Source organism: Myiozetetes cayanensis, unplaced genomic scaffold (assembly GCF_022539395.1).
Source record: "Myiozetetes cayanensis isolate MyiCay16 unplaced genomic scaffold, myiCay2020 scf23, whole genome shotgun sequence".
NCBI lineage: Eukaryota > Metazoa > Chordata > Aves > Passeriformes > Tyrannidae > Myiozetetes > Myiozetetes cayanensis.
This window is the reverse complement of record NW_026087445.1, coordinates 850,347-876,956: the sequence shown is the minus strand read 5'-3', so window position 1 is coordinate 876,956 and position 26,610 is coordinate 850,347. Positions and strand designations below refer to the sequence as shown.

At 59.6% G+C, this 26,610-nt stretch overlaps 1 protein-coding gene across 4 annotated transcripts in view; it reads left to right on the top strand.

Moving 5' to 3' along the window:
- RGS3 (regulator of G protein signaling 3) overlaps positions 1 to 25,348 on the top strand; it is a 60,669-nt gene extending 35,321 nt beyond the window's left edge. For 2 of the 4 annotated variants that reach the window (XM_050320037.1, XM_050320038.1), the window contains 7 exons: positions 183 to 305; positions 15,085 to 15,735; positions 18,636 to 18,709; positions 22,090 to 22,191; positions 23,173 to 23,234; positions 23,872 to 24,038; positions 24,128 to 25,348. In XM_050320037.1, the coding sequence (XP_050175994.1) occupies positions 183 to 305; positions 15,085 to 15,735; positions 18,636 to 18,709; positions 22,090 to 22,191; positions 23,173 to 23,234; positions 23,872 to 24,038; positions 24,128 to 24,313 (1,365 nt within the window). In that variant the 3' untranslated portion in view covers positions 24,314 to 25,348. Of the gene's footprint in view, positions 1 to 182; positions 306 to 15,084; positions 15,736 to 18,635; positions 18,710 to 19,688; positions 19,946 to 21,450; positions 21,970 to 22,089; positions 22,192 to 23,172; positions 23,235 to 23,871; positions 24,039 to 24,127 lie in introns of those variants that run through there. The other 2 variants (XM_050320040.1, XM_050320039.1) reach the window with 2 other exon arrangements.
- The last annotated feature ends 1,262 nt before the right edge of the window (positions 25,349 to 26,610 follow it).

Here is a 26,610-nt window from a genome sequence, read left to right as displayed (position 1 = left end):
CTGGGAGCTGATTTCCCTCTGCTTTGCTCTCTCTGTCCTGAGCTCAGGACACGGTGGGAGCTCTCCTGTTAGACTTGCTCTCTTCTGCTGTGGCGTGTGGGGAGCGAGGAGTTTGCAAACACAGCCGGGCCTGCGACACACGGCTAATGACCTTCTCCCTGCCTGTGTTTCCTTTACGTCAGAAGTCGGAGTGCTTATTAAGTTTGGAGGCTTACTCCCAGGAGCAGAAGAAGAGGATCTGCTGGTGTCTGGCTGAGAACATCACCAAGCAGCAACATCCGGCATCGGCTCCTACGGAGAACAAGGTAAGGGAGCCAGGCGGGAGCCGGAGAACCCTGCGCGGAGCGTCGGGGGCTCGGCCTGCGCGGGGGCTTTGCTCTGCTGGTGCTCCAGCCAGGTGGGCACTGCTGCAGCCTGTTTGTCTGCCAGGTGAGGAGTGAGTTTGTGATCAGGCACTGCCGTGACTGCAGCTTCCTGCCCTGCTCGGGGGAGCAGTTACTGCATTTGCATCCTCTGGCTGGGGCTGGGCTGGGCTGACACCTCCCTGCATCTGTGTTTGGACAGCTGAGCTCCTGCAGCCCAGTGTCCAGCCTTCCCCCTCAGCTCGGCTCTGGGGCACCACTGGGAGCAGAGGGAGAGGCTCAAACTGTGATCTCTGGGCCCTGATTAAAGGCCGAGGTCATGGGAGTGGCAGTGCAGGGATTTGCCCCTCTGTGTCCTCGGATGGGCTCAGGCGTTTGATCTGGACCCCACAGGTGACCCCAAAGCACAGAGGTCGTTTGGTGGGTGCTGTTTTTCGTACCTAGTGAGGCAGCCCCAGCACTTCTCCCGCACTGAAGAGCTCCAGCCCAGCCCGAGAGCGCTGGCTCAGCAGCTCTGACAGAGAAATGTGTGTTGGAGGGGTTTGAAGCACTGTCAGGCACGCCTGCCCTGTGTGGGTGTCCTTAACACCCCTGTCTGCCTGGCTTTGGGGCTGAGGCTGCTCTCTGGGACAGTGGCAACCTCTGCTGATTACTCTCATCCCCTGGGGGTCGGGTTTGGATGGTTGGTGAGTGACCCGTTGCTCTGGCAGAAGAGAAACACCCTGTGCTGAGTGTTTGAAGAGCTCTGGGTGAGGCAGATGGGGGTAAAACCCCCGGATCCCTGCCTTGGCTGGTGTGTGGTGGAGGAGCAGCCCCTGCCCCACATCCTGGTGTGGGTGCAGAGTGGGCTGGGTGGCTCCGAGGAGGTGACTCGGGAGGTGACTCGGGAGGTGACTCGGGAGGTGACTCGGGAGGTGACTCGCTCGGTACCCGCGGGCACAGCAGGAGCCGGGGGCAGGGTGACGTGGCTTCTGCTCTGCAGCCTCCAAACTGGGTCAGCACAAACATCTCCGCAGGAGACAGAGCCTCTGGATTCCTTTTCTTGCACGTTTCAGGAGGACTAAAATAGCAACAGCTCCCGGAGCCTGAGAACAGCAGCGTTACCAACCAAACTCCCGCACCGCTGACGGCCCCGGGGCTGATTCACCGCCTGCCACGGCTCCTCTTTTGCTGTGGTGCATCCTGTTGGCACAGCACTGTGCCCAGGCACGGGGGCCCTGCTGGCTTGGCATGGGGGGGACCGTGTGATGGGGCTGCTCTGGGGGCCTTGGCCTGGCTCTGTGCTCTGCTGTGTGTGATCCAGCCACGGGCTGGGGATGATGTGCAGGGACATGTCCCAACCTGAGCATCTTAAAGAGACCCTAAAAGGGGCATCCTGCTGGCTCTCCATCATGACAGGTGTTCTGGGACTGTTTGGGCTTTGGGGTGACGGTGCTGTTTGCCCTCCCCATCCCAGACTCTGTTCGTGGCAGGGTGTGGGGTTGTGTCTCACAGCAAAGCCCTGGAGTGTCTGCTCCCTGAGTCGTGGGAGCCTGGACAGGTGAAAAAATACTCTAGAAGACATCACAAACCTTCTCCAGGCTTTTCTGTGCCTCAGTAGCCAAGAGGGTGTTCCTTGGGTGCCATGGAGAGCCAGTGTGGGCCCTTCAATGTTGTGACAAAGGGGTTTTATCTTAACTTACCAAAGCTGATGGAAATCCCACTGGGGGCATCCATGGCCAGGAGGGAGAAAAGGAGCGTGAGAGCAACCACCAGGCACTTCACTGAGTTCATAGCACCAAATCCCATCCCAGCAAGCTGTAAAGTGCCCAGGATGCAATTGTAAAGCCAACCTGATGTGAAATGCAGGAAGGAGCAGTGTGGGGAAGGCAGGACAGCCCTGCATGGGGCTGCAGCTCCTGAGGGGACAGTAAAGGTTGTCAGAGCAGGGTGGGCAATCAGGGCAGGAGCCTGACATGGGTGAGCTGCAGCTGGGGCTGTGACCAGGCTGCACCACAGCTGGTTTGTCGGGGCAAACTGCTCAGGGAGTGCCAGTGCAGCGGGAGGCAGGAATTAGGATAATCTGTTGCTTTTTGCAAAGGGAGACCCGATCCATTAGTCTCCTTACAAGTCATTTGATACTGGGGCTATTTGGGGAAAAACTCAGTGTCTGTGCTCTGTGAACAGACAAATTAAGCTGGAAACATCAGCCTTGATAGGAATCTGATTTTCAAAGCCTTCCAAACTGCTCCAGCTCAGCAAGGGGCAGCTCATCTCACTGCGGCCGAGGGGATGAGGGCTCTGCTGTGCCATGTGAGCGAAGGGCTGGCACAGCCCCTGTGCCAGGCAGAGATGTGCCATGTGCCAGCTGTGCACTGGAACCAGAGAAAGGGACATTGTCTGAGCAGACAGCAGCTCCTCAGGAGCCCCTGTGGCTGCTACACCAGTGTGTGAGCTGGGAACAGCTCTCGCTTCAACCTGCTCAGAAATCACATCAGTTCTGGGCTTTGGGATGGTACCTCTCGTTTTTCGATTCCCCCCTGAGCCCTGCCTGGGTAGGGCAGCACAGGAAGGTCCCTGTGGCTCAGGGACATGGCTCTGCAGAGCTGTCAGGGCCTCTGGCAGCGTCTCCTGGGAGGATGGTGTCAAGCCTGGAGGATGATCCCTGCATGGGGTCTGTGCTGGCACTGCTGCTTTCAGAGCAGCTGGTTTTGGAGCAGAGCTGCCGGTTTCTGGGAGGCACGAGCACATGGTGCACATAGCATCCACCTCTGGAGATGGAGAAGAAAGACATGAGGGATACAGCTGTGATGGTGCAGATGTGCTCCCAGTGAGCTTTTCCTGCCAGAGTCAGTGCAGAGGAGCTCTGGGGATAACTGAGGCTGTCAGCGTGGTCTGGCTCTCTATCCCTGGTGTCCAGGGCATGTGGTGGAAGTGGGGTTCCAGTGGCTTCTCTGATACCACTGTAAGACTTGAGTGAATTTCCCTGAGCTGCAGCCCCATCCTGTCAGCGACAGCAGGTCCCAGAAGCTGTTCTGTGGATATTTTATCCACTGGCAGAGCCTTCCCCCCTCTCCCCCTCAGGTCCACGTCTGCCCCAGGATGCTGCTCCCTGTGCCTGTGCTGAGCAAGCAGCTGGAAAACACATCCCCAGAGTGACACAGCTTGGCAAGCAGCGTTCCCAAACGGGCATGTGTGGAGCCTGGAGCTGGGCTGGGGCTGTGAGGAACCACAGCCACGGCAATGTGATTATGGCAGAGCAGCTTTATGCATTAACTGAGTTAGGGAGGCGGCCTCCGCGGGCCGGGTAATGACTGTCTGGTTCACCCTCCACCGCTGCACCGGGCCTGGTGCTAGCCCAGATTGCATTAACGTGACTGAGGAGAGGGCAAACTGCAGGGCAGGGGCTGGAGCTGCTCCAGCTGGTTTGGCTACCAGGGAAAGGTTTAGCGGCACAACCCCCTGCATGCAACGGAGCTGCTGCCACCATCTGATTCTCACTGCTTGTTTCTTTGTGTCTTCCACACTCAGAACGGCTGATTACTCTTCCTTCTGACTCCGTGACCTGAGATTACCTCGGAGATGATGGCTGGCTGTGTCTGAGAGATGCAGATTATCCTTAAGCTAAATAATTACGGACACTCGGTGGTGTGGACTTTGGGAGTCCAGGACGGGTGCTTCCCCCTTGTTTCCCGAGGGAGGTGGTGGATGCTCAGCACTTTCCAGAGCCCGGCTGCCGTCCCTCTCCCGTGGCTGCTGACGGTGTGAGCAGGCGTGGACCGACCCTGCGCCCCGGCCCTTCCTGGCAGCGCTGGCTCCGGTGCTGGGAATGAGCCGCCGGTGGGATGCGCGGCCGGGGGGGACCGGCCGGCCCCTTCCTGGCCGTTCCTCTGCTCAGGAAGGGCAGGGCTGTTTCTCTCACTATTTACAACGTGCTTGACAAGTGCGAGTAAATGAGCTGTCAGCAAAAGCAAACAGTGTGTAATCGAGGGGTGATTGAAAGCAGGGCCGGCGGGAGGGGAGGGAGGGGCGGCCGTGCCCCCCGGGCACCTGCACCGTGGGGACTGTCCCGTGGGGGTGACCCCTCTCCTGTCCCATGCCCTGCCTCCTCTTCCTCACCCTGAGCACCCCAATGTGCCCCAGCCCACTCTGCACCCGTGTCCCTCTGCAGTCCCTGTTCCCTGGCACCTCCCTGCCCCAGTAACACCCATTTTCCACACACTGGGGCATCTCCCAGACCTTCCTTTGCATGGTGGCCGTGCACACACTTGAGCTGGCACAGCAGGGGCTACTGGCATCGGGGTGGCCATGACAAGCACGTGTGATAAGGTGCTGGTGACAAGGCTGGGGACAGGTGGGGTGAATGTCCTCTCTGAGTGCTCCACTCAGCTCAGTGTAGTCAGTGTGTGATTGACTGGCTGTTTGACAGGGAAGGAGGGGAGGATTTTGTACCCTCCTAGTTTATTTTTGGCTCGAAGTCTTTCCATTTGGGGCTGGGAACCTGCTGCCCTGTCTGTGCCAGCTCTGCTCCAGGGGGTCTTGTTCACCTGCTGCAGATGGCCAAAGGTGCAGGAAACCTGGATCTTCACCAGAGCCTGCTTTCCTTCCATGGTGCCAACACCAGAGGCTGGGCAGGGCTGGGCATGTCACAGCAGCACCTGGAGGGCCAACCAGCCCTCTGTCCTGTCCCAGCACCTCGTTTGTGCTGTCAGGGTGCTCAAATGGGGGAGAAAACCTGGAGGTTGATTCTGCCCCAATAAGAGTTAAAGCATGAACTGGTAAGACTTAAAGCCAGGTCACAACAATAAACCAAAACACAGCCCAGCTCTTGCTCTGGGCTGGAAAAACTCAGCACCAAGGACAGCCAAAGGCTGCTCCAGTAATGCCATGAATTTGGGAGGCTGTGGGACCAGAGATGCTCTTCCTCTGTGAGTCAGACTCCAGCTCAGCTCTGTCCACTGAAATACCTGGAGGAAACTGTCCCTGCCAGAGATCCCTGCACAATCTGTGGGGGCAACGTCGATGCACTGTTGGCACATGGATCTCACCTGGCAGGCCCAGGCAAGGACAATGTGCTGACTTTAATTCAGCAGGGACAGGAGTTGAAGAGGTAGCAGTGGGTGTGAAGCAGCTGCAAACATGGCAGAAGCAGATGCAGGTTGAGGTACCCCAGATCAATCCATCCAGCCTGAGCCATATTCTTGCTGTTCTATCTGTAGCCCTCTTTCATGTGAACAAACCCCACATGCTACCGGGGCATAGAAGGCTGGGAGGGATGGGGTGGTGTTACAGCTCCCTGTGAGGCTTCAAAGCCCATCTGTCCTTTGTGAATGTAAGGACCCTCCCTCTGCAGTAGCCTCTTCATGCCCCACAGTGCAGGTGACCCCCAGGACTGAGGGGTCCCGGGGCTGATCTTCCACATCGTCATTCCCTCCTTGCATAGAATCCCAAACTGATTTGGGTCAGAATGGATCTTAAAGATCCTCCCTTCCTGGGCAGAGACACCTTCCACTTATCCGAGCTTGCTCCAAGCCCTGTCCAACCTGGCCTTGGACACTTCCAGGGATGGGGCAGCCACCAGCTGCTCTGGGCAACCTGTGCCAGGGCCTCCCCACCCTCACAGCCAAGAATTCCTTCCTAGCATCTGATCTAAATCTGCCTTCCTTCAGCTTAAAGCCATTCCCCCTTGTCCTGTCACTCCAGCTCTCTTGGAGCCCCTCTATGTACTGGAAGGGGCTCTGAGGTCTCCCCAGAGCCTTCTCTTCTCTTCTCCAGGCTGAACAGTTGCACATCAGTTGCTTCCAGCCCTCAGCACAAGGACACGGCCCCAAGCCCCAGGGGGCTGGGATGTGCCTGGCCACTCCTGTGGGGCTGGATGGGATGCTGGGCTGGGATGCTGGGGTGTGGTACTGCCTTGCTGACCATCTCCCCGTCATCAAACCCTGGCTCCTTTGCTCTCCCTGTCCTGCCCTGCCAGCTCTGGGTGCTGGCCCTGGTGGCACGGAGGTGCTGGGGGCTCCCAGCCCGGGGGAGCCACTCCCTGGGCCCCAGAGCCGCTGGCTCACGGTCCCTGAGGCAGCCGAGTGTGTGCCGGGGCTGAGGGGGGTGGGGAGCAGATGGGCCACCCGAGAGCCACAGCTCCCGCTTCGTTTGTTCGTTTGCTTAGCTGGGCTCCGAAGCCATTAGGAGAGCGGACCCCTCCCCGGCGGCAAACACCGGCTCCTGTTTCTCCGGGAGATGTTCTCCCAGCTGCAGCCAGTGGCTCCAGCGATCCCGCACCCTGCCTGAGCGGGAGGGCTCGGGGGGTCAGCGGGGACACGAGCAGCAGCCAACACTCCCGTCGTGGCCAGAGGCGTTTTGAAACCCTGGAAGGTCTGGGTCTGTGAATCCCCAGAAGGGCTGGGGAGAGCGGGAGCGCCGGCAGGAGCGGCGCCGGCAGCCGATGGGGCTGAGCCGCGTGAGATCATTTGCACGGGGTGGTCAAAGCACAGACTAAGTGCTTTGAGCCAGTGCTGCTGTGATTTAATGAAGGTACTGGAAGTGCTTTGGCGCAGTGCTGCTGGCTGAGCACTCCTCTCCCCTGCCCAACAACTCGCCTTTCGGGGAGCTGCCCCTGCTCTTCCCTCCCAGCCCGGTGGGGGCTGTGAGCGGGTGCTTGGGCAGACTGGGGTGCAAAGTGCAAGTTACTCCTTGCAAAAGTTACTCAAACCCTGATATCTTTGCAAAGTCAAAGGATCTATTCAAAATGCCAGGGGGCTTTGGGTGGTGATGGCCAGAGTGGTGTGGGACTGGAAGGCACAGATTCCTCCTGCCCCCAGGGCATCCTCTGGGCCCTCTGGGAGTCTTGGTGTCCTGTCCTGCAATGAGCACCTTCCTTATGGAGCAGCAGGGCAAGGCTTGCCAGCACCATTGCAGGAGGGCTCTGTGTGGCTTTGGAGCCCCCAGTACTGGTTTTGGTGCCATTTGGCTCCGGCCAAGGCCCTGTTGGAGCCAGTTGCAGCAGAGCTGCTCTGCCAGGTTCCCTCCTTTGGTGGATGTTTCCTTCCAGCGTTCTCTGCTGGCAGCAGGAACAGCTTCCACCCCCAACCTCGTGGTCCTGTGTAAGTGGTGTTGGGGTGTTGGAATGAGTCCTTCCCAATGGCTCTGCAGTGGCTGGATGCATCATCTCATGCTCCATCTGTCACCTCCCTCACCCTGCCCAGGGGACAATGCTCTGCCCCTGCTGACTGTACTGTGGAGGTTCCTCTGCTGAGCAGCACCGAGACACCACGGCAGGGAAAGGATGCTGAGGCAGGATCTGCTGCTTCCTTCCCCTTCCCCACCCCTCTGCTTTTTTACTGCCAGGGATATTTATGGCCCAGACATCATCTCACCAGCTCCAGTCCCACCGCGCTTGCCCTGCGCCGCAGGGTGCCCGGGTCGATGAGGCTGCAGGAGGGAACTGGTGCCCAGCTTGGGAGCTGTGTCACCATGATGGACAGGGTGTGGTGGCTCTGGGCAGGTTTGGGTGGTGGCTGCTTCACTCCTGACTGAGAGGGATCAGGAATCCCCAGGCTGGGGGTGCTCTGAGTCTCAGGGACAGCTGGGTGACATCCCGTGTCCCACAGACCTGCAGCCAGCCAGGTGGCCTCAGGGAGGGATCAGGCACAAACCCCAGCAGGCCCAGCTCCCTTCACCAGTGCAGGCAGGATAGATGCTGAGCACAGCCCTGGGGTGGCCACGTCATGTCTCTGCTGTCCATGGTGACATCGTATAGCTGAGCTCAGCTCTGTGTCCAGTGACTGCAGGTGAAGGAGCTTCTACATTTCCCGTGCCACTGTAGCTGTGAGGAAAAGGAGGCACATTTCCTCTGCTCCATCCCAGGAGCATTCAGGAGGCTGCAGCTGGCTGGGAGCAGGGGGATATGTGTGTGCCTGAAGTCCCTGCTGGAGGAGGGCCGAGCACAGTCTGTGGCAGTGACGACCCATCACTGAACGGTGGCTGTGGTGCTGATAACCACCAGCTCCTCTGTGAGAGTGGCTGTGCACACACCTGACTGTGCACACACACTCGCTGTGCTCTCTCCCTGTAGCCATCTGGACAACTTGCCTGCCTTGGTCAATAAAGTGTAATCCCAGGAGGAGAAATGCCCAGGGAAGGCAGTTGGGTCCCCAGCCTGGTGTGTATGGGGGCACTGACCCTTGTGGGAGAAGAGGAGGGGCAGATGGTCAGGCGTGGGCTGTCCCCTGGATGGAGACCATACACCATCCTGCCCATTTATCATCCCTGTCCCTGCCCGTCAGGGCCGAGCTGCTCACAGGGCTTGTGGTGCAGGGGGCAAAGAGCCCTGGCTGCAGAGCATCTCCTGCTTCAGAGCTGTCCCTTTGCTACAGAAATCAGTTTGGAAAAAAAAAAAAAGAAACAAAACCACCTGCAAACTTGCAGCAGAGTTTCATTTAGCAGAAGCACCGGGCCCGGGCCGTGCTCGGTGTCGCTCGGGGGCACAGGGCAGGAACAGAGGAGCTGTGACAGCTCTCAGGCTGATGTATGGCTCTTCCCCGAGGCAGAGCAACCGTCCACTGCTATCAGCAGGTAATAGTTACCTCCAGGGAGTGCTGGCAGAGCCGTAAATAGCACGAGGGGCACGAGGGAGTCGCGTCTGGGAGAGGCTGGGGCGGCTTCAGCTGCTGCTTGACACGGACATCAATAACGGCGGGGGCAGAGCCAGCGCTGCGCCAGCATCCACCGAGCCGGCGCTGCGGGCACATGGCGGGGCCGGGGCTGCCGCGGGGAGCTGCTGCTCGCTTGGCCCGCGCTGCTGGGATGCCATGAGAGCCTGCATTTGGTAGGTTTTGCTTTCAGAGGCTGCAGCCCGAGGGCTGGATCCTTTGCCGGGCAGGATCTGCGCACGGGTCGAGGAAGCGGCGTCGGCAGCGCTGATGTCCTTGTAGATCCAAGGCATCTGCTCCGCTCCTTGCGCTGTTCCCCCTGGGCTGGGCTGGTCCCTGCTCTCTCCCGGGGAACCTGTGGCTGTTCATTTGCTGCCAGGCTGGGCTTGAAGGGTGGGGAACGAGCATCTTGGGGTAGCGAAAGTGCCTTTGTAGCGACAGGGACTTTTTGAGGTTCCTGTTCAAATTTGGGCTGTGCCGTTGGCATCGCCTGGCTCTTGCTGTGGGATCCAGGACTGCAATGTGCCGGCAAGGTGGGCTTTCTGCTCTGGGACTTTTACAGCCCTCTGGATACCCTGTGTGCACTGGCACTGGGGACCAACCAGCAAATCCAGCCCTTCCCCCTGAGATCGGAGCCGTGTGCTCGGAGCCTCGCCGGGGATGGAGGGCACGGGCAGGGGACAGGTTGGAGTTTGGAGCTGGGACCGCTGGGCCAGCTGTGGTTCGGGGCCGGCAGCCGGTGCTGTCTCAGGGCTCTGGTGACTCGGCTGCGGTGCAGGGCGTGGGGAGGGCCGGCCCGGGCTGTTGGCTGAGACCCTCAGCGGGGGCTCACACTGAAACGCGGAGTGCAAGGTTCAGCTGCAGACGGGGCTCCCTCCCCTCATCCGGGCCGGGCTGCTGCCCTCGCTTAAGCGTCGGCTCCTGCTTCCCACTGTTTCGGGGAGGGAGCGGCTCCGGGAGGGGCTCAGAGCAGCGCCGGGGGTGGGCGATGCCCCGGGCAGACCCCGTGCACGGCGACCCGCTGGGCATGGACGGGTGGAATGGGGTTAGTGCAGGGCTGCTGGCACGGGATCATTCCCCCCGCGGGGAGGGCTCTGAGGCAGCTCAAGCCCAGGGTTCGTGGGGTGGTGTCCCTTCGGAGCCGCACATCCCCCCGGCTGCCCTGCCCCAGGCACTGTCAGGTCCTGCTGTTTGGGTTTCTCCACCCGCGCTGCTTTTGCTGTTACACTAATTGTTCTTATCAATTATTCATCGATGCAGTAATGAGGCAGGGGCTGTGCAGTGAGCCCTGGACTCTCCCTGGCCCCACAGAGCCACCGTGGCTCAGGAGGGCGAGGAGCAGAGCTGCTCGGGATGCTCCTCGGGAGCACTTTCAAAATTACTCCCCTGAAGATTTTCTCAAGTTTTGGTAGTTCCGCTTTGTGTTTCTGGCTTTGTTTTCTGCCCCTCAGCCCCGTGCCGTGTATTAGATGCTGTTTCCTGTAGCCATGACCTTCCCTGGTTCTCAGTGGTCACTTTTCAAATCCTGAGGTGCTCACCATCACCGGCTGGGGAGCGTTTCACAGTTAGAAGTTTCTGATCTGATGGATCCGGGCACAGTTTGTCCCATGCTAAGACCTGGAATTGTAATATTGTAATTGTGATATTTTCCTTCCTACTTTGGAAAGGTTGATGTTTCCCTGGGGGATGTAGGTGCTGTTTCCCTGCAATTCATCTGCCATGGGGAGGGAGGGATGCTCCCTCCAGCACAGGGAACCCACTGCCAGCAGCAAAGCTTCTGCATTTCTCCCAAAATACCCCTGGAGAGGGAGTTGGTCTCGTTCCCATGGAGTTTAATGCTTTTGGGGGCAGGTGAGGCAGCTTTGAGCAAGGGTAGATTGAAGAGCGTTGAAGAGGGGCTGGAGAGGTTCTTGCATGGGACACACAGGGGATGAGGCTGCCATGGTCTGGGGACAGCCCATGAGATCAGCTCTTCCAGGATATCCTGGGAGATCCATTCACCCTCCACAGGGTGAGAGTGCAGTTGGAGCCCCATGTCCTTTGCTCTCCTGCTCACATCCATGTCCAACATCACCTGCAGGGACTTCTCTGCTTTTCCCAATCCCTGGTTTTGGCTGAGGAGGTACCTGGGTGCAGGGCAGCTCTCTGAGATGTGTTTCACCTCCTCATCCTCTGCATTACCACAAGAGAAAGAGAAAACCTGCACATTCCCATCAGGAGCCAGGAAAGGCTGAATTCAACACCCCTCTGTCCAGGCATTGCTTGAGCCACCGTGGCTCTGTGACTGTGAAGAGCACAGGCTTTGAAATTAGAAGCTGAGAGCCTCAAAAAAAAAAAAAAAAAAAAATCCCTGACCTCCCCCAAGCTGGGGATTTAAGGGAATGCCACATGTCATGGTCCTTGTGGCAGTGTGAGAGCTGGCAGCTGGGCTGTCTCCATGGCTGGTGTTTTCCCAGCTGGAAATCCCAGCTGTGGGACCACCAGGAAGGCCACAGTATTTAAAAAAATGCTGGAGAAGTTGAGGCTATGCTGATAAACCCACATCTGGTGGTTGAAATTTGCTCTGCTGGAGAACTAAAACCTCCTAGTTGTGAGCAGCTCAAAAAACCCCTGCTTGAATTGCAGACCAAGGAGCAGAGGGTTTGCAGTACTTCTCACCTGGCTTGGTTTCAAGAAAACGTGAAAAAAACTTGAAAAAACTTGAATTTTTGTGTTAGTGAGTGACTCTTGAAGGCAAAGGGAGCCCAGGAAGTGGGTTATAGGTGCAGGATTTCAGGATGCTGGAGCAGGCAGGGCACTGTTGGCTTTTCAAGGGGTGGGTCGAGGCTTGTTCAGTGGGGGGATCAGTATTAGGGACTCTATTGCTGTTGCTCTGGTCTCAGACTTATCGTCCTCTTTCCCTAAGATCACCCCAGAGAGCTATCCTGGGGCCTGCAGGCAGCTCTTTCTTCTGCTTTCTCTTCCCCTTCCCGGGACATTCTGCCTTGGCCACTCAGAAACTGAAACAGTGAAGTGTGAGACCCTCCAGGGAGGATGTAAAGCCCCTGGGCCTGCCCAGCTCCAGAGAGGGAAACCCAGAGGCTGCCAACGGGAAGACCAACATGTTGGGTGCAGGGAGACCCAGATCCCTGAGAGCAGGGAAAGCTGCACACTGAGGGCAGGGGCGCCCAGGTGTTGAGAGCAGCGAGCCCAAGGCACTGAGAATGGAGAAACCCAGATGCTGGCTGCTGGCTCCTGAGCTCCTGCTGCCGCTGCAGGGACAGCATGAGGTGTTTTGGATGGTGAGGTGGAAGGACAGCACCTCCCTGCTCAGACAGCACCAGCACAGCCTCCTCCTGCTGCCTCCTCCAGCAGCCCCTCAGCCACAACGATGGTGAGAACCAACCCCTTCCAGTGCTGGAAAAGCTGCTCAAAGGCTCTGGGGAGACCTTGGAGCCCCTTCCAGGACCTAAAGGGGCTCCAGGAGAGCTGGAGAGGGACTGGGGACAAGAGCCTGGAGGGACAGGACAAGGGGGAATGGCTTCCCAATGCCAGAGTGCAGGGTTAGATGGGATATTGGGAAGGAATTGTTCCTTGTGAGGGTGGGGAGGCCCTGGCACAGGTTGCCCAGAGCAGCTGTGGCTGCCCCATCCCTGGAAGTGTCCAAGGCCAGGTTGGACAGGAATTGGAGTAACCTGGGCTAGTGGGAGGTGTCCCTGCCCATCCAGGGGGTGGAACTGGATGACCTTAAATTTTCCTTCCAACCCAAACCAGTCAGTGCTCCTATGAAACCTGGTCACAGTCCTGTCCTCAGTGTCCCAAATCAGCTTTGGGCAGCAAGGTGGCCCTTGGCTTTGTGCTGATGAAGTCCCTGGTGCCTCCAGCCTGGCCCAGGTTGGTTGGCTGGCTGGGATGGCATCACTGGTGCTTCCTCCCCTGTCTCTGCCCCACACTGGGTGATGCTGAGCAGAGCTCAGCCATGGCCCTCCCAGTGCAGACAGGATTTCACAGCCCTCTCAGAGATGGAACCAGCCCTCTCTCGGTGGTGAGGCTCCTGCTCATCCCCTCCATGGCAGAGAAGAGCAGCAGAGTCTCTGATTGAATTAGTGCAGGGATTTAATTTAATCCCCAAATGTCTCTCATTTCAAAGGAGCTGTTCATTTCCTTCTAGGCCCTTATCTGATGTGGGCACCCAGCAATACAAAGCAGAAGGACTGGACAGATAGGCAGCTGTTGGAGGGGGAGAATTTTGTGGGGAGGGTCTTGAGGGCTGTGTGGGTTTTTCCTCTAATTATTTCATGAAATAATGATGACAGTGATTGCAAACAAATAAAACATAAACAGCATCATTGTAGCACATGCTGGTGCAAATAGCATCCTTGCCTGACAAGTCTGGAAACATTCCCTTTTCACAGGGAATTACTGTGGGGGCAGTGAACCAGCCCCAAGGTCAGTGCAGCATCTGCTCTGTGCCTCCCACCAAACCCAGCTTTTCATGGATGGGTGGGTGTCATATATGGGCCAAGGACATGATGGTCTCTGAGTTTGTCTTCAGACTCACTGGGGGAGTTCAGGTGATGCTGAATCTCTGCCTGGGAGGAGTCAGGCTGGAGGGGGACAGCTGTCTGTGCTACAGGTGTCACTGTGGGGACACTGTGGGTGTGACAAAAAGGGACAAGGCACAGGTGGACATGTGGGAGCTCCTCTGTGTGCTGTGGCACTGAACTCCAGCACCTTTCTGGGAACCTGGCTGGCTCTATGACCCCTGAGCCCATGCAGGTGCCTGTGGGTGCTGCCGGGTGCCCGTGGTCTCTGTGCTGTCCCCTGTGTGCAGAGTGGGGCTCACACACCTCCAGGGTGTTCCCTGGGGGTGGCACAGCCCAACAGCAGCCCAGCACCTGCACACAGCTGCCTGGGGACAGCCAGAGATGGGTTATCATCCCCACACCCCGTTCTGCCCCAGGGGATGGCTCTCAGGGCTCTGCTGTCACAAGGTGGGACCTTCAACAGGGACACAACCTCTGCCTCCTCTTCCCAATGGGAGGTGAGGCTGGATGGGTTGATTCCTGGGGCTGCTGCTCTTTTTGAAGCTGAAGTCAATTTATGCAGAGGGTGAGGCTTTGCTAACTCCAGTTTTCTGGTTGCCATCAGGCTGGTGAAAAGGCTTGGATCCCAGCTGGGGATACAGGGACTTCTTTTCTGGGTGAATTGTTACTTGGGCGTGTTCCTGTGGAACAGCCCCTGCCCCATCCCTACAGGATCTGTGTGGATGAGAATTGCTTCCCAAAGGCAGGATTTCTCTCTCCTTTGGTCTTTTTTTTCCTTGCTGAGCTGTTTTTGCCCCTTCAGCTTAGATGGAAAAGTCCCCCAGGACCCCGCTCTGGCAGGGGAGGGCTCATTGCAGGCTCCCCATGCTCACAAAAAAAAAATTCTTGGAGGTTTTTCCCTTCAGCTACTCCTGGTTTTTCCCTTTGAAAGGGCAGGGCTCACTCAGGCCTTTCACAGCAGCAGAGAAAAGCTGGAAAAAACATCCTTAAGGTTTTCAAGCTGACAGGAGTGGCTGTGGTTTTTGCAGGGGAGCCCCCACAGCCGTGGCTGGGCTGAGCTTGGGCAATCCAGAGGTGGGCAGAGTCCAGCCCTTCCCTTCAGCATTTAATGACATGGTGCAGGAGGGGCTGGAGCTTCTGGACAGAGCTCCTGGATTTCTCTGCCACCCTTGGGGAAGATCCCTGCAGGGCTGAGCCCTTCCAGCAGCTCCCAGGAGACGAGGAGCCGTCAGGGTGAGGATGATGTGGCTGGAGCTGAGCTTGGCTGCACTGTTGGGCTCCAAACCCACCAGTGCTGCTGGCTGCTGCAGGGGGGAGCTGGGTGGCCCCATCCCACTCCTGCCAGGTGGGGGAACTCAGTGCTCCAGGGATCAGGAGCAGCTGAGGCCAGAGTAACCTGGGGACATGGGAGCATTGCCATCCCACCCTGCCGGAGCACTGTTGGGGTTGTACAAACTGGTGCCAGCCTCAGAGCTGGGGTGTCAGGAGCAGAAAGGCTGCCCAGGCAGGTGGCCAGAGAGATTTGGGGTGCTGCTGCCTTCACCCTTTCCTGTCTTCTCCTCTGGGCAGATGCTGGAGACAGACACGGAGAAGCCAGGGCAGATGCACTCGGAGGACGGGAAGGCAACAGTGGGTGATGCTCCTCCGGCTGCTGAGGCACCGGCTCTGGCCAAGCCCTGGGATGTCCTGGGAGCCACCCAGGGTCCTCTCCTGGTGGAAAAGCAGCCAGTGGCCACTGCAAAGGGAGAGGAGCAGCCCAGCTCCCTGCCAGCCTTCGTCATCCCGGAGCTGCGCCTCGACAGCACCTTCAGCCAGAGCGCGGCCGGCGTGCTGGGCAGCACCATGGACGGGGAGGACGAGGACGACGAGGAGGACGATGAGGACGAGGAGGATGAGGAGGAGGAGGAGGAGGACAGTGACGAGCAGTACCTGGAGAGGAGCGAGGTGAAGCGCAGCAGCATGATCGAAACGTCGGGCGGCCAGGCCGGGTACACGCTGAGCGTGCAGGGCTCCCTGCGGCGCCGCACCCACAGCGAGGGCAGCCTGCTGCAGGAGGCCAAGGGGCACTGCTTCACCTCCGACACCACCCTCAACTGCTCCGACAGCCAGGGCTCCACGGCCCGCTGGGCACTGCCCTCCCCCAGGACCCTCAAGAAAGAGCTCGTCAAGAACGGCGGCTCCATCCACCAACTCACGCTGCTGTTTTCGGGCCAAAGGAAGGTATGTGAGCTGCTCCATGTGGCTGTGGGGGACACACTCCTGGGATGGAGGTATCCTGGCATGTGGCCCATCACTCTGTGGCCACCCTGAGGGGTCAGGAAGGGCCCTGCCACTCTCAGGGCTCTGGGAGATGGGGGATTTCACCCCGGGGATGTCACCCAGAGCCAGTGTCCTGGGGCTGTGGGTGGCATCTCCCACTGGTGTGTCCAGGGTCCCTTGTCCTGGGAAGCCACTCCCACTGAGACTGGTGGAGGCAGAGGTGCACTTGGGTGCCTGTGCTTGCAAAGAGCTGCTCACAGCAGCAGTGAGGACAGGGAAAAGCTGGGCTCCAGAGAGCCTCTGGTGACAAAAGTGTTCCTCAGTGTGCAGGGGATGGCAGGAGCAGTGTGGGTCTCTGCCCCACCAGCCCCTTGCATGGCTTTGAGGAGCCCATCTCAGAAAATAGTTGTGGTCACAGTGATGTCTGACCCCACCATGCAGGAGGAGCAGCTGAGGCTGTGCTGAGGGAGCTCTAGACTGGTCTGGGATGCTCCCTGTGCCCCCTAGAGCAGAGCTGGTGTGGGCTCAGCAGGGCAGAGCAGGGTGTGGGGCTGGTGCCCAGCTCAGGATCTCATTGCCCAACTCAGGACCATGTCACACCCCATGATGGGGTTAAACTCAGGGTGTTCTTAACCCTCTTCCTGCAAAGCTCTTGCTGCATGAGAAGCCACCTCTGATGCTGTTTCCTGGAGCACTTTTTGTGCTCAGAGTCCCCTTCCAGCTGGTGAGAGCCCTTCCCAGGCTGACAGAGCACTCATATGGTGCTGCTGTGCTTGAAGGTAGCCCAAGCCCTCTTGGAGGCTGATGCCAACAACTGTGGGCTGGGGGGTTCAAACCCATCCCCTTCTCCCCCCCGATCAAGAAAGGCCACCTTTGTGTCAGGGACACCCTCACTGCCTGTCGCAGACGCAGAGGGAGGTGGTGGCAGTGTCAGTGCTGACCGTGTCCCGTTGGTGCTGCTGTGACAGTCCCTGGAAGGAGGGCTCACAGTGCCCCTGTGTGTGCAGCCCCGGGCCTGCAGCTCTGCCGCTGCTCCAGCGCTCCCGGGGCCGGGTGGGCTGTGTGACACTGCCGGGGGACAATGAAAATGGACCCCACTCCTGCCCCGGGGGCTCCAGCTGCACTTCTTGGGCTGATCCGGGTGGATAAACGGAGCTCCTCCAGGACTGAACTGCTCTGGTGCAGATGAGACTGGGATTTTTGGAGCAGGGAGCCCACGCTGGTGGTGAGGGCAGTGTGGTGGCTGCACCTCCTGGAGCTCCTGCTTCCAGCCCTGCAGCAGCTCGGGCTGCCTGGAGCCTTAAGCCACTGCCCATGTGCCCTCCTGGGGCACCCCTGCCTGCTCCCACTGCCTGATCCCTCCGTCTGATCCCATGGGCTACCTGCTCCCATCACCTGCTCTGGCTGCTTGCAGAGGGTCCACAGTGGTCAGGGGAGCTGGGCATGGTCCTGGGCCACCACATGCATGGGATTTTGGGCCACTGCCACCCTCCTGCCTACACTTTGAAGCGACTTTTGTTGGGCTGTGCCTTTGAATAGCCTGATGAAACCTCCGAGGTTCGCGAAGCAGGACACTGGTGTACGATTCCCGTATGGATCCCCGCTCAGCTGCCAAGCACTTTGTGCCAGGGCCACCGCATCCATCAGGGCTCGTGGTTGTTTTCCCGCCTGGGAGCGTTTCAGGGGGGCTCGTTTGGTGTCCCCTTTTAATGCCGCGGTGCCCGCTGTGCCTCCCCGCTCCGCTGCTCCCCGCGGCCGGGCTGGGAGGGGGTTGTTTTGGGAGGGCATTGTGGCCGGGAGCGCTGGGACTCCCCGGGCGAGCTCCGCCGCTGCCTTTTGTCCCCGAGGCTGTGCGGACAATGGCAGGAAGCGGCCCCGGCTGCGAGTGGCCCCGGCCAGCCCTGGCCGATGTGCCCGGGGAAGGTGCTCGGCGAGGGCCGCATTGTTCGGGGCCGATAAACTCCGGAAACCCGGGCGCAGAATGGAAGGAAGTGTCAGAAGCCCCGGGCCCGGCGCTGCGGGGCTCTGCAGAGGGTTCCCACGGCCCGGCCGCCGGGAGATGATCCTGGAAAGCGCCTGGCAGCCCCCGGGAGCGCGGGGATGAGCTGGGTGTGGGGTGGGGCTGGATACAGGGCCGGCTGTGAGCATCTTCCAGTCTCGTTCTGTAATGGAACGATTGCTAAAGCCCCCGAGCTGTGATGATCCCAGGGCTCAACCCCCAGCTCCAGGCTCTGTGACTGCGCTGGTGCTGCCCTGAGCTTGTGGCACATCCCAGGTCCCCTTGGTTTGCCCAGGCTGCCCTAGAGTGGTGGTCAGGGAGTGGAGCCCTCTGGCTGCTCCTCGACCTCAAAAACAGCAATGATATGATTCAATTATGGCTGAACTGTTCTGATTTCTTCCTGCTTGGGGACTTCGGGGGAGCTCTTGATTGGTTTTGGATGCTCAGCTTGGTTCTGGGGGGAGCTCTGTGGGCTGTGGAGGGATCCCTGTGCCCACTCAAGATAGCAGGAATAGGAGCATCAGGAGTGGGGATGTGGGTGTCCTCCCCACAGGAGGTACCACTGTCAGCATCTTGAACCTGGAGGGTACCTGGGCCACCAGCCGTGGCATCTCCTCGGGTGCTCCAGGAACACCGTGGACTGAAGGTGGCACAGGAGGGGTGGGGGCAGGCAGGTTCCCATGCCAGAGCAGAGAGGAGCTGGTCCTGTTGCATTGCCATGGAAAGGAGCCCTGTGGATGCCATGGGTCTGGAACGTGTGGCTGCGGGGACCACGGGGGATGCTGGCCCTGCTGGCTGGTGACACAGAGTGACACTGTGGGTAGTGCTGGTGTGATGACACAGTTTCTCTGTTCCCCCCCAGCTGAGTGGAGCCGACCCCGAGTGCAGCTGTGATGAAGGGGACGAGACCTCCCGCAAGAAACGGAGCAGGAGCCTGTAAGTGTCACACTGGGGTGGTGTCAGGGTATACCAGGGCTGTTTGTGGGGTCAGACACCTCTTCTGAGCCTTGCTGGTCCCTGCAGCCTTTAGGGTCCCCCTGTCTTGTTCCCCCAAACTTTTCTGGACAAAAAGGAGCTCACTTCAGACAGGGAGTGGTTTTCAGGGAGGATGGTTGGTGGGGTGTTTGGAACATTGCACAGTCCATGTGGGAGCACCCCCCATTCGCAGGGCTCTGACGGGGGAAGACACCGGCTCTTGCTGGTGGCCTGGGGGAAAACAGCATCCCGGGTTCAGGGAGAGGACATGCAAATGGTGAAATCTGAGCTGGGGGCCTCCTTCCCGCTGGCCCCGTGCCGGGAGGAGGAATGGGGAGGTGGAGTGGGGGGGTTTCCCACTGTGGGTCAGGCTGCAAACCTTGCGGCACATCGCGGCCAGCGTGGTGGGAGCGGCGAGCACGGGGACCACTGAGGCACGCTGGCAGCCCCTCCACCTCTCCTGGTAAGGCTTTGGGCTGCCAGAAAGTGGCTCTGGGCAAGGACGAGGCAGCCGTGGCCTTTGCTTCCCGTGAGCACAGCTGCAGCCGAGGGGGGAGGCTGAGTGAGGATGTTTGGGAACGCGCCGCCTCTGGTTTTGGGCTCCAGATCGGGGTGTCACGGCCACAGGGGCCCCTCGGTGGGTCCTGTGCCCTGGGACACGCGTTTGCGGGCAGGTGGAGGAGCTGCACGTGGTGTGAGTGGCTCAGGGGGTGCGAGGGGGTCGAGCACAGGGGCCGTGCACGCAGCTCGACGCCCGGGCCGGCTGTGCCTCCCGCCAGCGAGCGGCACTGTTGTCCCGCGTGTCCCTCGCCGCAGCCGCCTATTTTTAGCCCCTTTTATTATTCCCCCCCCCAGTACTGGAAATTAAACCGAATCCCTGCGGCAGGGCCGTCCCCCTGTCCGCGTGTCCCTGCAGCGCCGGGGGAATGGGGCTGGCGGGGGGAGGCTCAGCCCCCCCGGCTTAGCGGGGTCAGGGGCGGTTGCACGGAGGGTTTTCTCCTCACCTTGAGCCGGCAGTGGATGCTCTGGGGAGCCTCTTGCCATCGCACAGCCGGCTATTGGCTGTGCCAGCCGCCCGAGGGGGTATTTATGGTGCCACTGCCGGGGCTCGGCACTCCCCTCCCCTCCCGGCCCCGGCAGCGCTGCCGGCCCCATGTACCACGCCATGGTGGACTTTTCCGAGAAATACCTGGAAAGGTAGGACTGCAGCATCCCGCGAGGAAGGGTGGTGTGCTGTGCGGGGCATGGTTTGCAGCAGGGCAGGGTGATGCATGACCTTGTGGTCGTGTTCGGGTGCAGGGGCAGGTCACTTTATGGAGGCAACTCCAGGGTGAAACCAGCAACTTTTTATGGAATTATTTTTACTGGGGCATTTATCCTGCAGTCAGGATGCAGCCGTGGGCTGTGTGTGTCCCAGCCTGGGTTGGTGCCACTTGCTCTTTATTTGCAAGAGGAGCAGCACGTGTAAGTCAGGGAACTTCCTTAGGAGGTGCTCGCTGGAAAATCCACCCACGAGCCACGATCACCTGCGAGCCCCAAAGCCCGGTGTGTGGCCAGCTGGCGCTGTGCCCAGGGCTCTGCGGGTGGAGGTGACCCACGTGTGCCACACACACAAGGGCTGTTCAGTGCTCTGCCAGCCCTGCCGGGCGCCGAGCTGCTGCCCTGCTAAACTGGGAACACTGCTAAAATTGTTGCTGGAGGGTGTGTGGGACGGCTTGTCCCGGTGTGGTGGCTGGTCCTGGGCTGCCGGCAGTGCTGGCAGCGCGGTAATGGGAGGCAGATGGTGTTTGGAGCGTGAGGCTCTGTGTTTGGATCCGCTTTTCCCACGTTAGTGCTGAGCTGGTGCCTGGCAGCTGGCAGCAGTGGGGTGTGTGTCCTGCTGGAACCACAGCCCTGGTGGTGTGCAGGCAGCAAAACTGCACGTGTCCCTCCCGAGGGCGTGGATGGCACCGGGGTTTGGGGGAGTTATTGCCCTCTACAATCCTTCCGTGGCTCAGGGTGCTCAGCACTTGAGGGACCGATCTCTGTGGTTGCTGCAGCTCTTTTTTTTCCCTGTGGATCACTGTATTTTACCCTCCCAGGACCGGAGAGAGCTGTGGGTCTGGAGAGTATCACTTGGTGTCTGGGTTGCACCCTTGTGTTGAATCCCTCCTGTGCCTCTCACGTCCCTCACCCTGGGATGGCCTGGCCAGGCAGAGGTGGCTCCTCTTGAACATCCTTGCACACCCACTGCTGTGCAACCCGTGGGAGGTGGCAGGGGTGGCCTGGCCATGCCACCCCGGGGCCCCATCCACCCTGGTGGCCTTGGTGGTGCAGGATGAGCATCCCAGGCCACCCTGGGTGTCCCTGCCCCTGTGCCGGGGTGTCGTGCGCGGGCTGTACCACGAGGGGACAGCACGGTCCGCGCGTCCTCCCCGCCACCTCCTGCACCTCCCGTCCCCTGCCTTGGCCCGGGCAGCCCTCGCAGGGCCGGGCTGGGTTGAGGGGGTCTCATTTTCCCATGGCACTTGCCAAAAATCTTTGCCCTGCTTTGTGCAGTTTCCCGGGGGCACCCCGAGCCCCGTGCCCGGGTGCACATCAGTCCGTCCGTCCGGGGACAGCGGAGCGGGGACCTGAGCAGGGCCAGCGTGGGGTGTCTTTGCCCCAACGCCCCTCGGTGCCATTCGCTGCCAGTCCCAACCGCCCCGTCCCGGGCCGGCACCGGAGACGTGAGCACCAGTGGGTGCCCAGCCCTGTCCACGCAGGGGAGACACAGGGCAGCGCTGCTGTCCCCGCTCTGCTCCTCATCCCGCTCCGCCCCATCGCCGGCCCCGCTGCCTTCCCGGGATTCCTGCGCTCTATAAATAGCCCTCGTAAATCCTCGCCGCGATTATTTTTCCCCCGCCGTCTCTTGAAAAGGCCCCACTATCCGCCCTCCTCGGCGCTGATTTTTTTTTCCACCTTTCCTCAAGTTTCCCCAGCAACGGCAGAGCCGCCCGGAGCAGCGGCGGGGCCGGCACGGCCCCCGCTCCCCCCCGCCCCACGCCGCATTTAAAGCCGCGGGGCAGAGCCCTCCCCTTTCCGCGCTGGCGATCGCGGCTCCGCGCGGGGGCTGCCCCTCCAGACATGCCCTTCTTCCGAGACCTCTCCAAGCCCCAGCCGCTCGAGTTCCACGCCGAGATGCTGCTGGCGGTGCAGAGACCCCACAACGGCAGCCTGCAGCGCCGGCACACCATGAAGGAGTAGGTGGAGGGCGCCGGGAGAGCGGGCAGAGGCTGCCGGAGGGTCCCCGCTGGGGTGCTGGGTGTCCCACCTTCCCCCCGACCCCTCGGCCGCCTGCTAAGAGTTGCTCTTCTCTCTAGAGCCAAGGACATGAAGAACCGGCTGGGGATTTTTCGGCGGAGGAACGAGTCCCCCGGAGCCAACCCCTCCGGCAAGCTGGACAAAGTGCTCAAATCCCTCAAGTAGGTGCTGCGAGAGGGGGGAGTCGGGGGTCGTGGGGCTTGGAGAACATAGGTATAGGGGATCAGGGGCTGTGGGGATCAGAGACCATGGGCATCAGGGATCAGGGGCCGTGGGGATCAGGAGTTGTGGGAATCGGAGACCATGGGGATCAGGGATCAGCTGCCATGGGGACTGGGAGCCATGGGGATGGGGCTTTGTGGGGATCAGGGGCCATGGGGATTGGGGCCATAGGGGCTTGGGGACAAGCTGCAGTTAGGAGCTCCTCACCTCCTGGCAGGCTGGGTTCACCCCATTTGGGGAAGCTGTGGACAAACAGTTTTTGTATCTGGAGGAGCATTAAAAGTACTTTTTGGCTGAAAATGCCCCCAGGTGGGTGGGAGGTGCTGCCCGGGCAGTGGTACAGCAGCAGCTTGTGTTGGAAATGTACCTGGTGGCAGCAATCTCCCAGTGCCTGTACATGGAACTTTAACCAGCTGGAGGATGGTTTGAAAAACCACTTTGCTCTGGAGATGCTCCAGCAGCTGGAGACGAGCCCTCCCTACTCTTGCTCCTGGCAGCTTCTCCGGCTGCTTGAACAGGCAGCTGAAATCCCACTTTCCTGCAGCTCCTGGGCATCACCCGCAACTTTTCCAGCTCTTGCTCAGACACCCCAAGTGGCACAGCTGCCTGCACAGACCTCCTTGTGTCTGATTTTCTTCCTGCCAGTCTAAAGGCAGGGGTTTCTGTCTGGCAGAGCTGCTGTGGTGCTGCCCGGTGCAGAGCCCTGGCGGTGCCAGTGCCGATGTGGGAGCTGGGGCCAGCCCCACTGGGGCACACAGCATGGCTTTGTGCACTGGAAACGTTGAGCAGGAGGCTGATTTGGGAGCTAGGAGCAGCCCTGCTGGGCACACAGCCTGGTTTTAGCCACTGGAAAGGTTTAGCAGGCAGTGAGAGTGGCTCTCGCTGCTTTGCTTTGCCAACGCGCCGTCCCTCTCCTGCAGGCCCACTCCTGAGGAAGCACTCAAGTGGGGAGACTCCCTGGAGAAGCTGCTGCTGCACAAATGTAAGTGTATGTCCACCTCTTCCACTTGTGTTTACTGCCAGAGGAATATCCAGACACGTGCATGGATAAAGCTGGGATTTCCTCTGTTAATCCTTTCCGGTGTTTGGGGAGAGACCATGAAGAGAAATCAGGCTGTCCCTTGTCTGCACCCCTTCTGCTCCTGCCTGGCCCGGGGAGGGAATTGGTGACAGGGGCCAAGGGGAACAGGTCAGGGCTGCAGCCCCTCAATTTGGGGAGGAAGTGATCCATGTCTGTGCAGTGGGACTGTGGAACAGGAGCTGCTTTAGACATCCCCTTCTCACGTGTCACAGCTGGGGCACCCCAAATCATGGTCATGTGCTGCTCCCAGCCCATAGGGATGGCCAGGGGGTCCTGTCCCCATTGCTGTCCCCACTCCAGCCCAGCCTCCCTCTTGGCTCTCCGTGCATGCTGGGGATGTGGATTCAGTGCACGGATGGGTTGTGTTGCTGTGCTGGCCTGGCAAAGCCATCGCTGCCTGTTTGCACAAGGGGGTTTTTAGGGCACAGCGTGGGGAGGTGGTTTGGGCTGCAGCATTGCAGGGTTGCTGGGCTGAGGGTCTTGTGGGGCCATTCCCTGCCTGTGAGCCGTGAGTAGAGACGTGTCCCTGTCCCCACAGACGGGCTCGCTGCCTTCAGGGCCTTCCTGCGCACCGAGTTCAGCGAGGAGAACCTGGAGTTCTGGCTGGCCTGTGAGGAGTTCAAGAAGATCAAATCCCAGTCCAAGATGGTCTCCAAGGCCAAGAAGATCTTTGCCGAGTACATCGCCATCCAGTCCTGCAAGGAGGTGAGTGCTGGCTCCCGCGCACAGGGCTGCTCCAGGGCTGCTCTCCCTGCCTGGGAGCTGCTCATCAGCCCTGGTCTCTCTGCCCACAGGTCAACCTGGACTCCTACACCCGGGAGCACACCAAGGAGAACCTGCAGAACATCACCCGCAGCTGCTTCGACCTGGCGCAGAAGAGGATTTACGGGCTCATGGAGAAGGACTCGTACCCCCGCTTCCTGCGCTCTGACTTGTACCTGGACATAATTAACCAGAAGAAAGCCAGCTCCCCGCTGTAGACCCAAGGACTGTCTCGGGGCAGGCTGGGAGCTGTGTGTTTACATGGAATTGGGCAGTGGAGGCCTTCCTGGGAGCCGGTGGGAGCGTGATTTCCTGCTGCCGCTCGTGCCCCCAAGCCATAATTCCTGCAGCGACGGACGTGGGGCAGCTGAAGGCACCGAGCCTGGGGCCAGGGGGACCGACACACCAAGCAGTCTGGTACTGCTCCATCGTGGGTACGACGCCTTCGGGGTGACTCCGGCGTGGATTTTGGCATGGAGGGGAGCTCCCCCAAGGCTACTGGGAAGCAGTGCCCCGGCTGGGAGCGGTCCTGGAGGGCGGCGAGGGACCCCGAACTGCCGAGGAGGAGTTTTGAGCAGGGCTCCAGCAAGGGGACGACAGCACCGCCACGACCACCCCATCCCCCGGATCAAAGCCTGGTGACCCGGCCCAGCCCCAGGGTGCTGCTGTGCTTCCCCGTGCCGCGGTGCCCCCCGGCTGCCCCGGCGCCTCCTCGAGCAGCGAGAGCGCTGGGGGTGTGCAAACCACCCCCTCCCGCCCCCACCCCGGTTTATTTATTGACCTCCTCTAGCTGGACGTTCCTGTGTGACAGGAAACCCCCCTGTCCCTTCCCGTTCCCGGATGACAAGTGCAATATTCGTGTGTGTCGCGGCCGAGTTCTCCGGCGGAGTGGATGCCTTTTTTTTTTTCTTTTTTTTTTTTTTTTTTTTTTTTTGGGTGTGTACATTTTGTAAGTAGCAGGTTTTACCTGACAGACCATTCCCTGGCAGCAGGCCGCTGGGGGAGCCTGGTGTATATATCATGCCCTGACGATGGAGGGTTTGGTGATGGAGAAAAGCAGACGCCTCTCCTGACTCTGGATAACAATACTGTGTTTTGGGAAGCAGGGGGGGTTCCTGCTGGCCCTGGCAGAGCGGGGTGGACTGCCTGCCTCCCAGTTTACAGTGCAAAAGCATCTCTGCAGCTAGAAAAAAAAAATTAAAAATACATTGTCATGGTCATAGGTAAATAAAAGGAGAATATAATTTCTTGTAGCTGCTTTTTCTTTGTGGCATGTTTGTCAGCACTGGTGGAGCCCTCGCTTCAACCAGGAGCCTAAACTCCTATTACTGCATGGCTAAAGAAGGGAATTCTTTAAAAAGAATGGTTCCATGAATTTCTGAGCTGTTTTTTTTATGATGGACCAGCTGCCAGATGCTCCTGAGGCCAGGCCTGGGTGTAGGAACAGAGTTTTGCCCAAAATGAGACTGTTCCCAAGGGCTGTGGTCGCTATTTGAACACGGCAGGGCAGGAACCTCTGACCACGGGAATGCCCAGACGCACAAGTGACCTCCTGTAGCTCTGGGTCCCCCTGGGGACACACCAAAAGCAGCAACAAAAAGCCCAGCAGTGCTTTTCCAGGTCTGTGCATGGCTTGGCAGGGCTGCTCCTCCCCAGCAAGGGCAGCAGCCCAGCAGCTCTGGTGTGGGATGCAAATGGTTTTTAAAGGCTGTCCCTGGTGTGTTTGGTAGAACACCAATGTCCTGTACCACTCACCTGCTTGTGATCACTCAGGAATGTGCTTCTGGTGCCACAGGGCTGTGCTGAGCTGTGGGGTGGCTGCCCAGAGGTGCTGCTGGAGATGCCCGGGCTGCCCCAGCAATGCCACCTGGGTATCAGCTCTGCCCAGCAGGTACCATCTCTTCTGGGGAACTGTCTGTGTTTCCCCCCTTTAAACAGTCAGCAGCTGATGGTCAGGTGGGGGATCTGAGGCAGTGCTGAGGCTTTGGCTGGAGGCAGCAGGGTTGGTGGGATGCCTGGGTGGCTCTCCTGGAGTTGCTTTTGGCACCCCAGGCTCGAGTCCAGTGTGACCCAATCACTGAGCCTGGAGCTGCTGAGACCCAGAGGGTGGGTGCACCCTCCCAGCTGCCTCCTGCAAGCCAGACCCTCCTCTTTCTCCTGGCATTGCTGAGAGCCTTCATCTCCTCTCCATCCCAGCTCCGAGGGTTTCCCTTCAGATGTGGAGTCATCACAGATTTTCTTTCTCAATCTCCCATGTTCCCCTGATCTCCCTTCACTCCATCCCAAGCCATCAGTGTTAGGAAACTTGCAGAGTTCCTTTGTTGGTCCCCCACTCCATGTCCCCAGGCTCCCAGGGGCAGCCACAGGGGGACTGGGCTCAGGGGGCTCTGGGGGGACTGGGCAGCTCAGTACCTGCCACTGCCTTCCCTCTGCCCTGAGTGCTGAGTCCTGTGGTGCTGGTGATTCCCAGGAGCATCCCAACCCCAAAACCACGCTGTGTTTCGAGCCTACAACC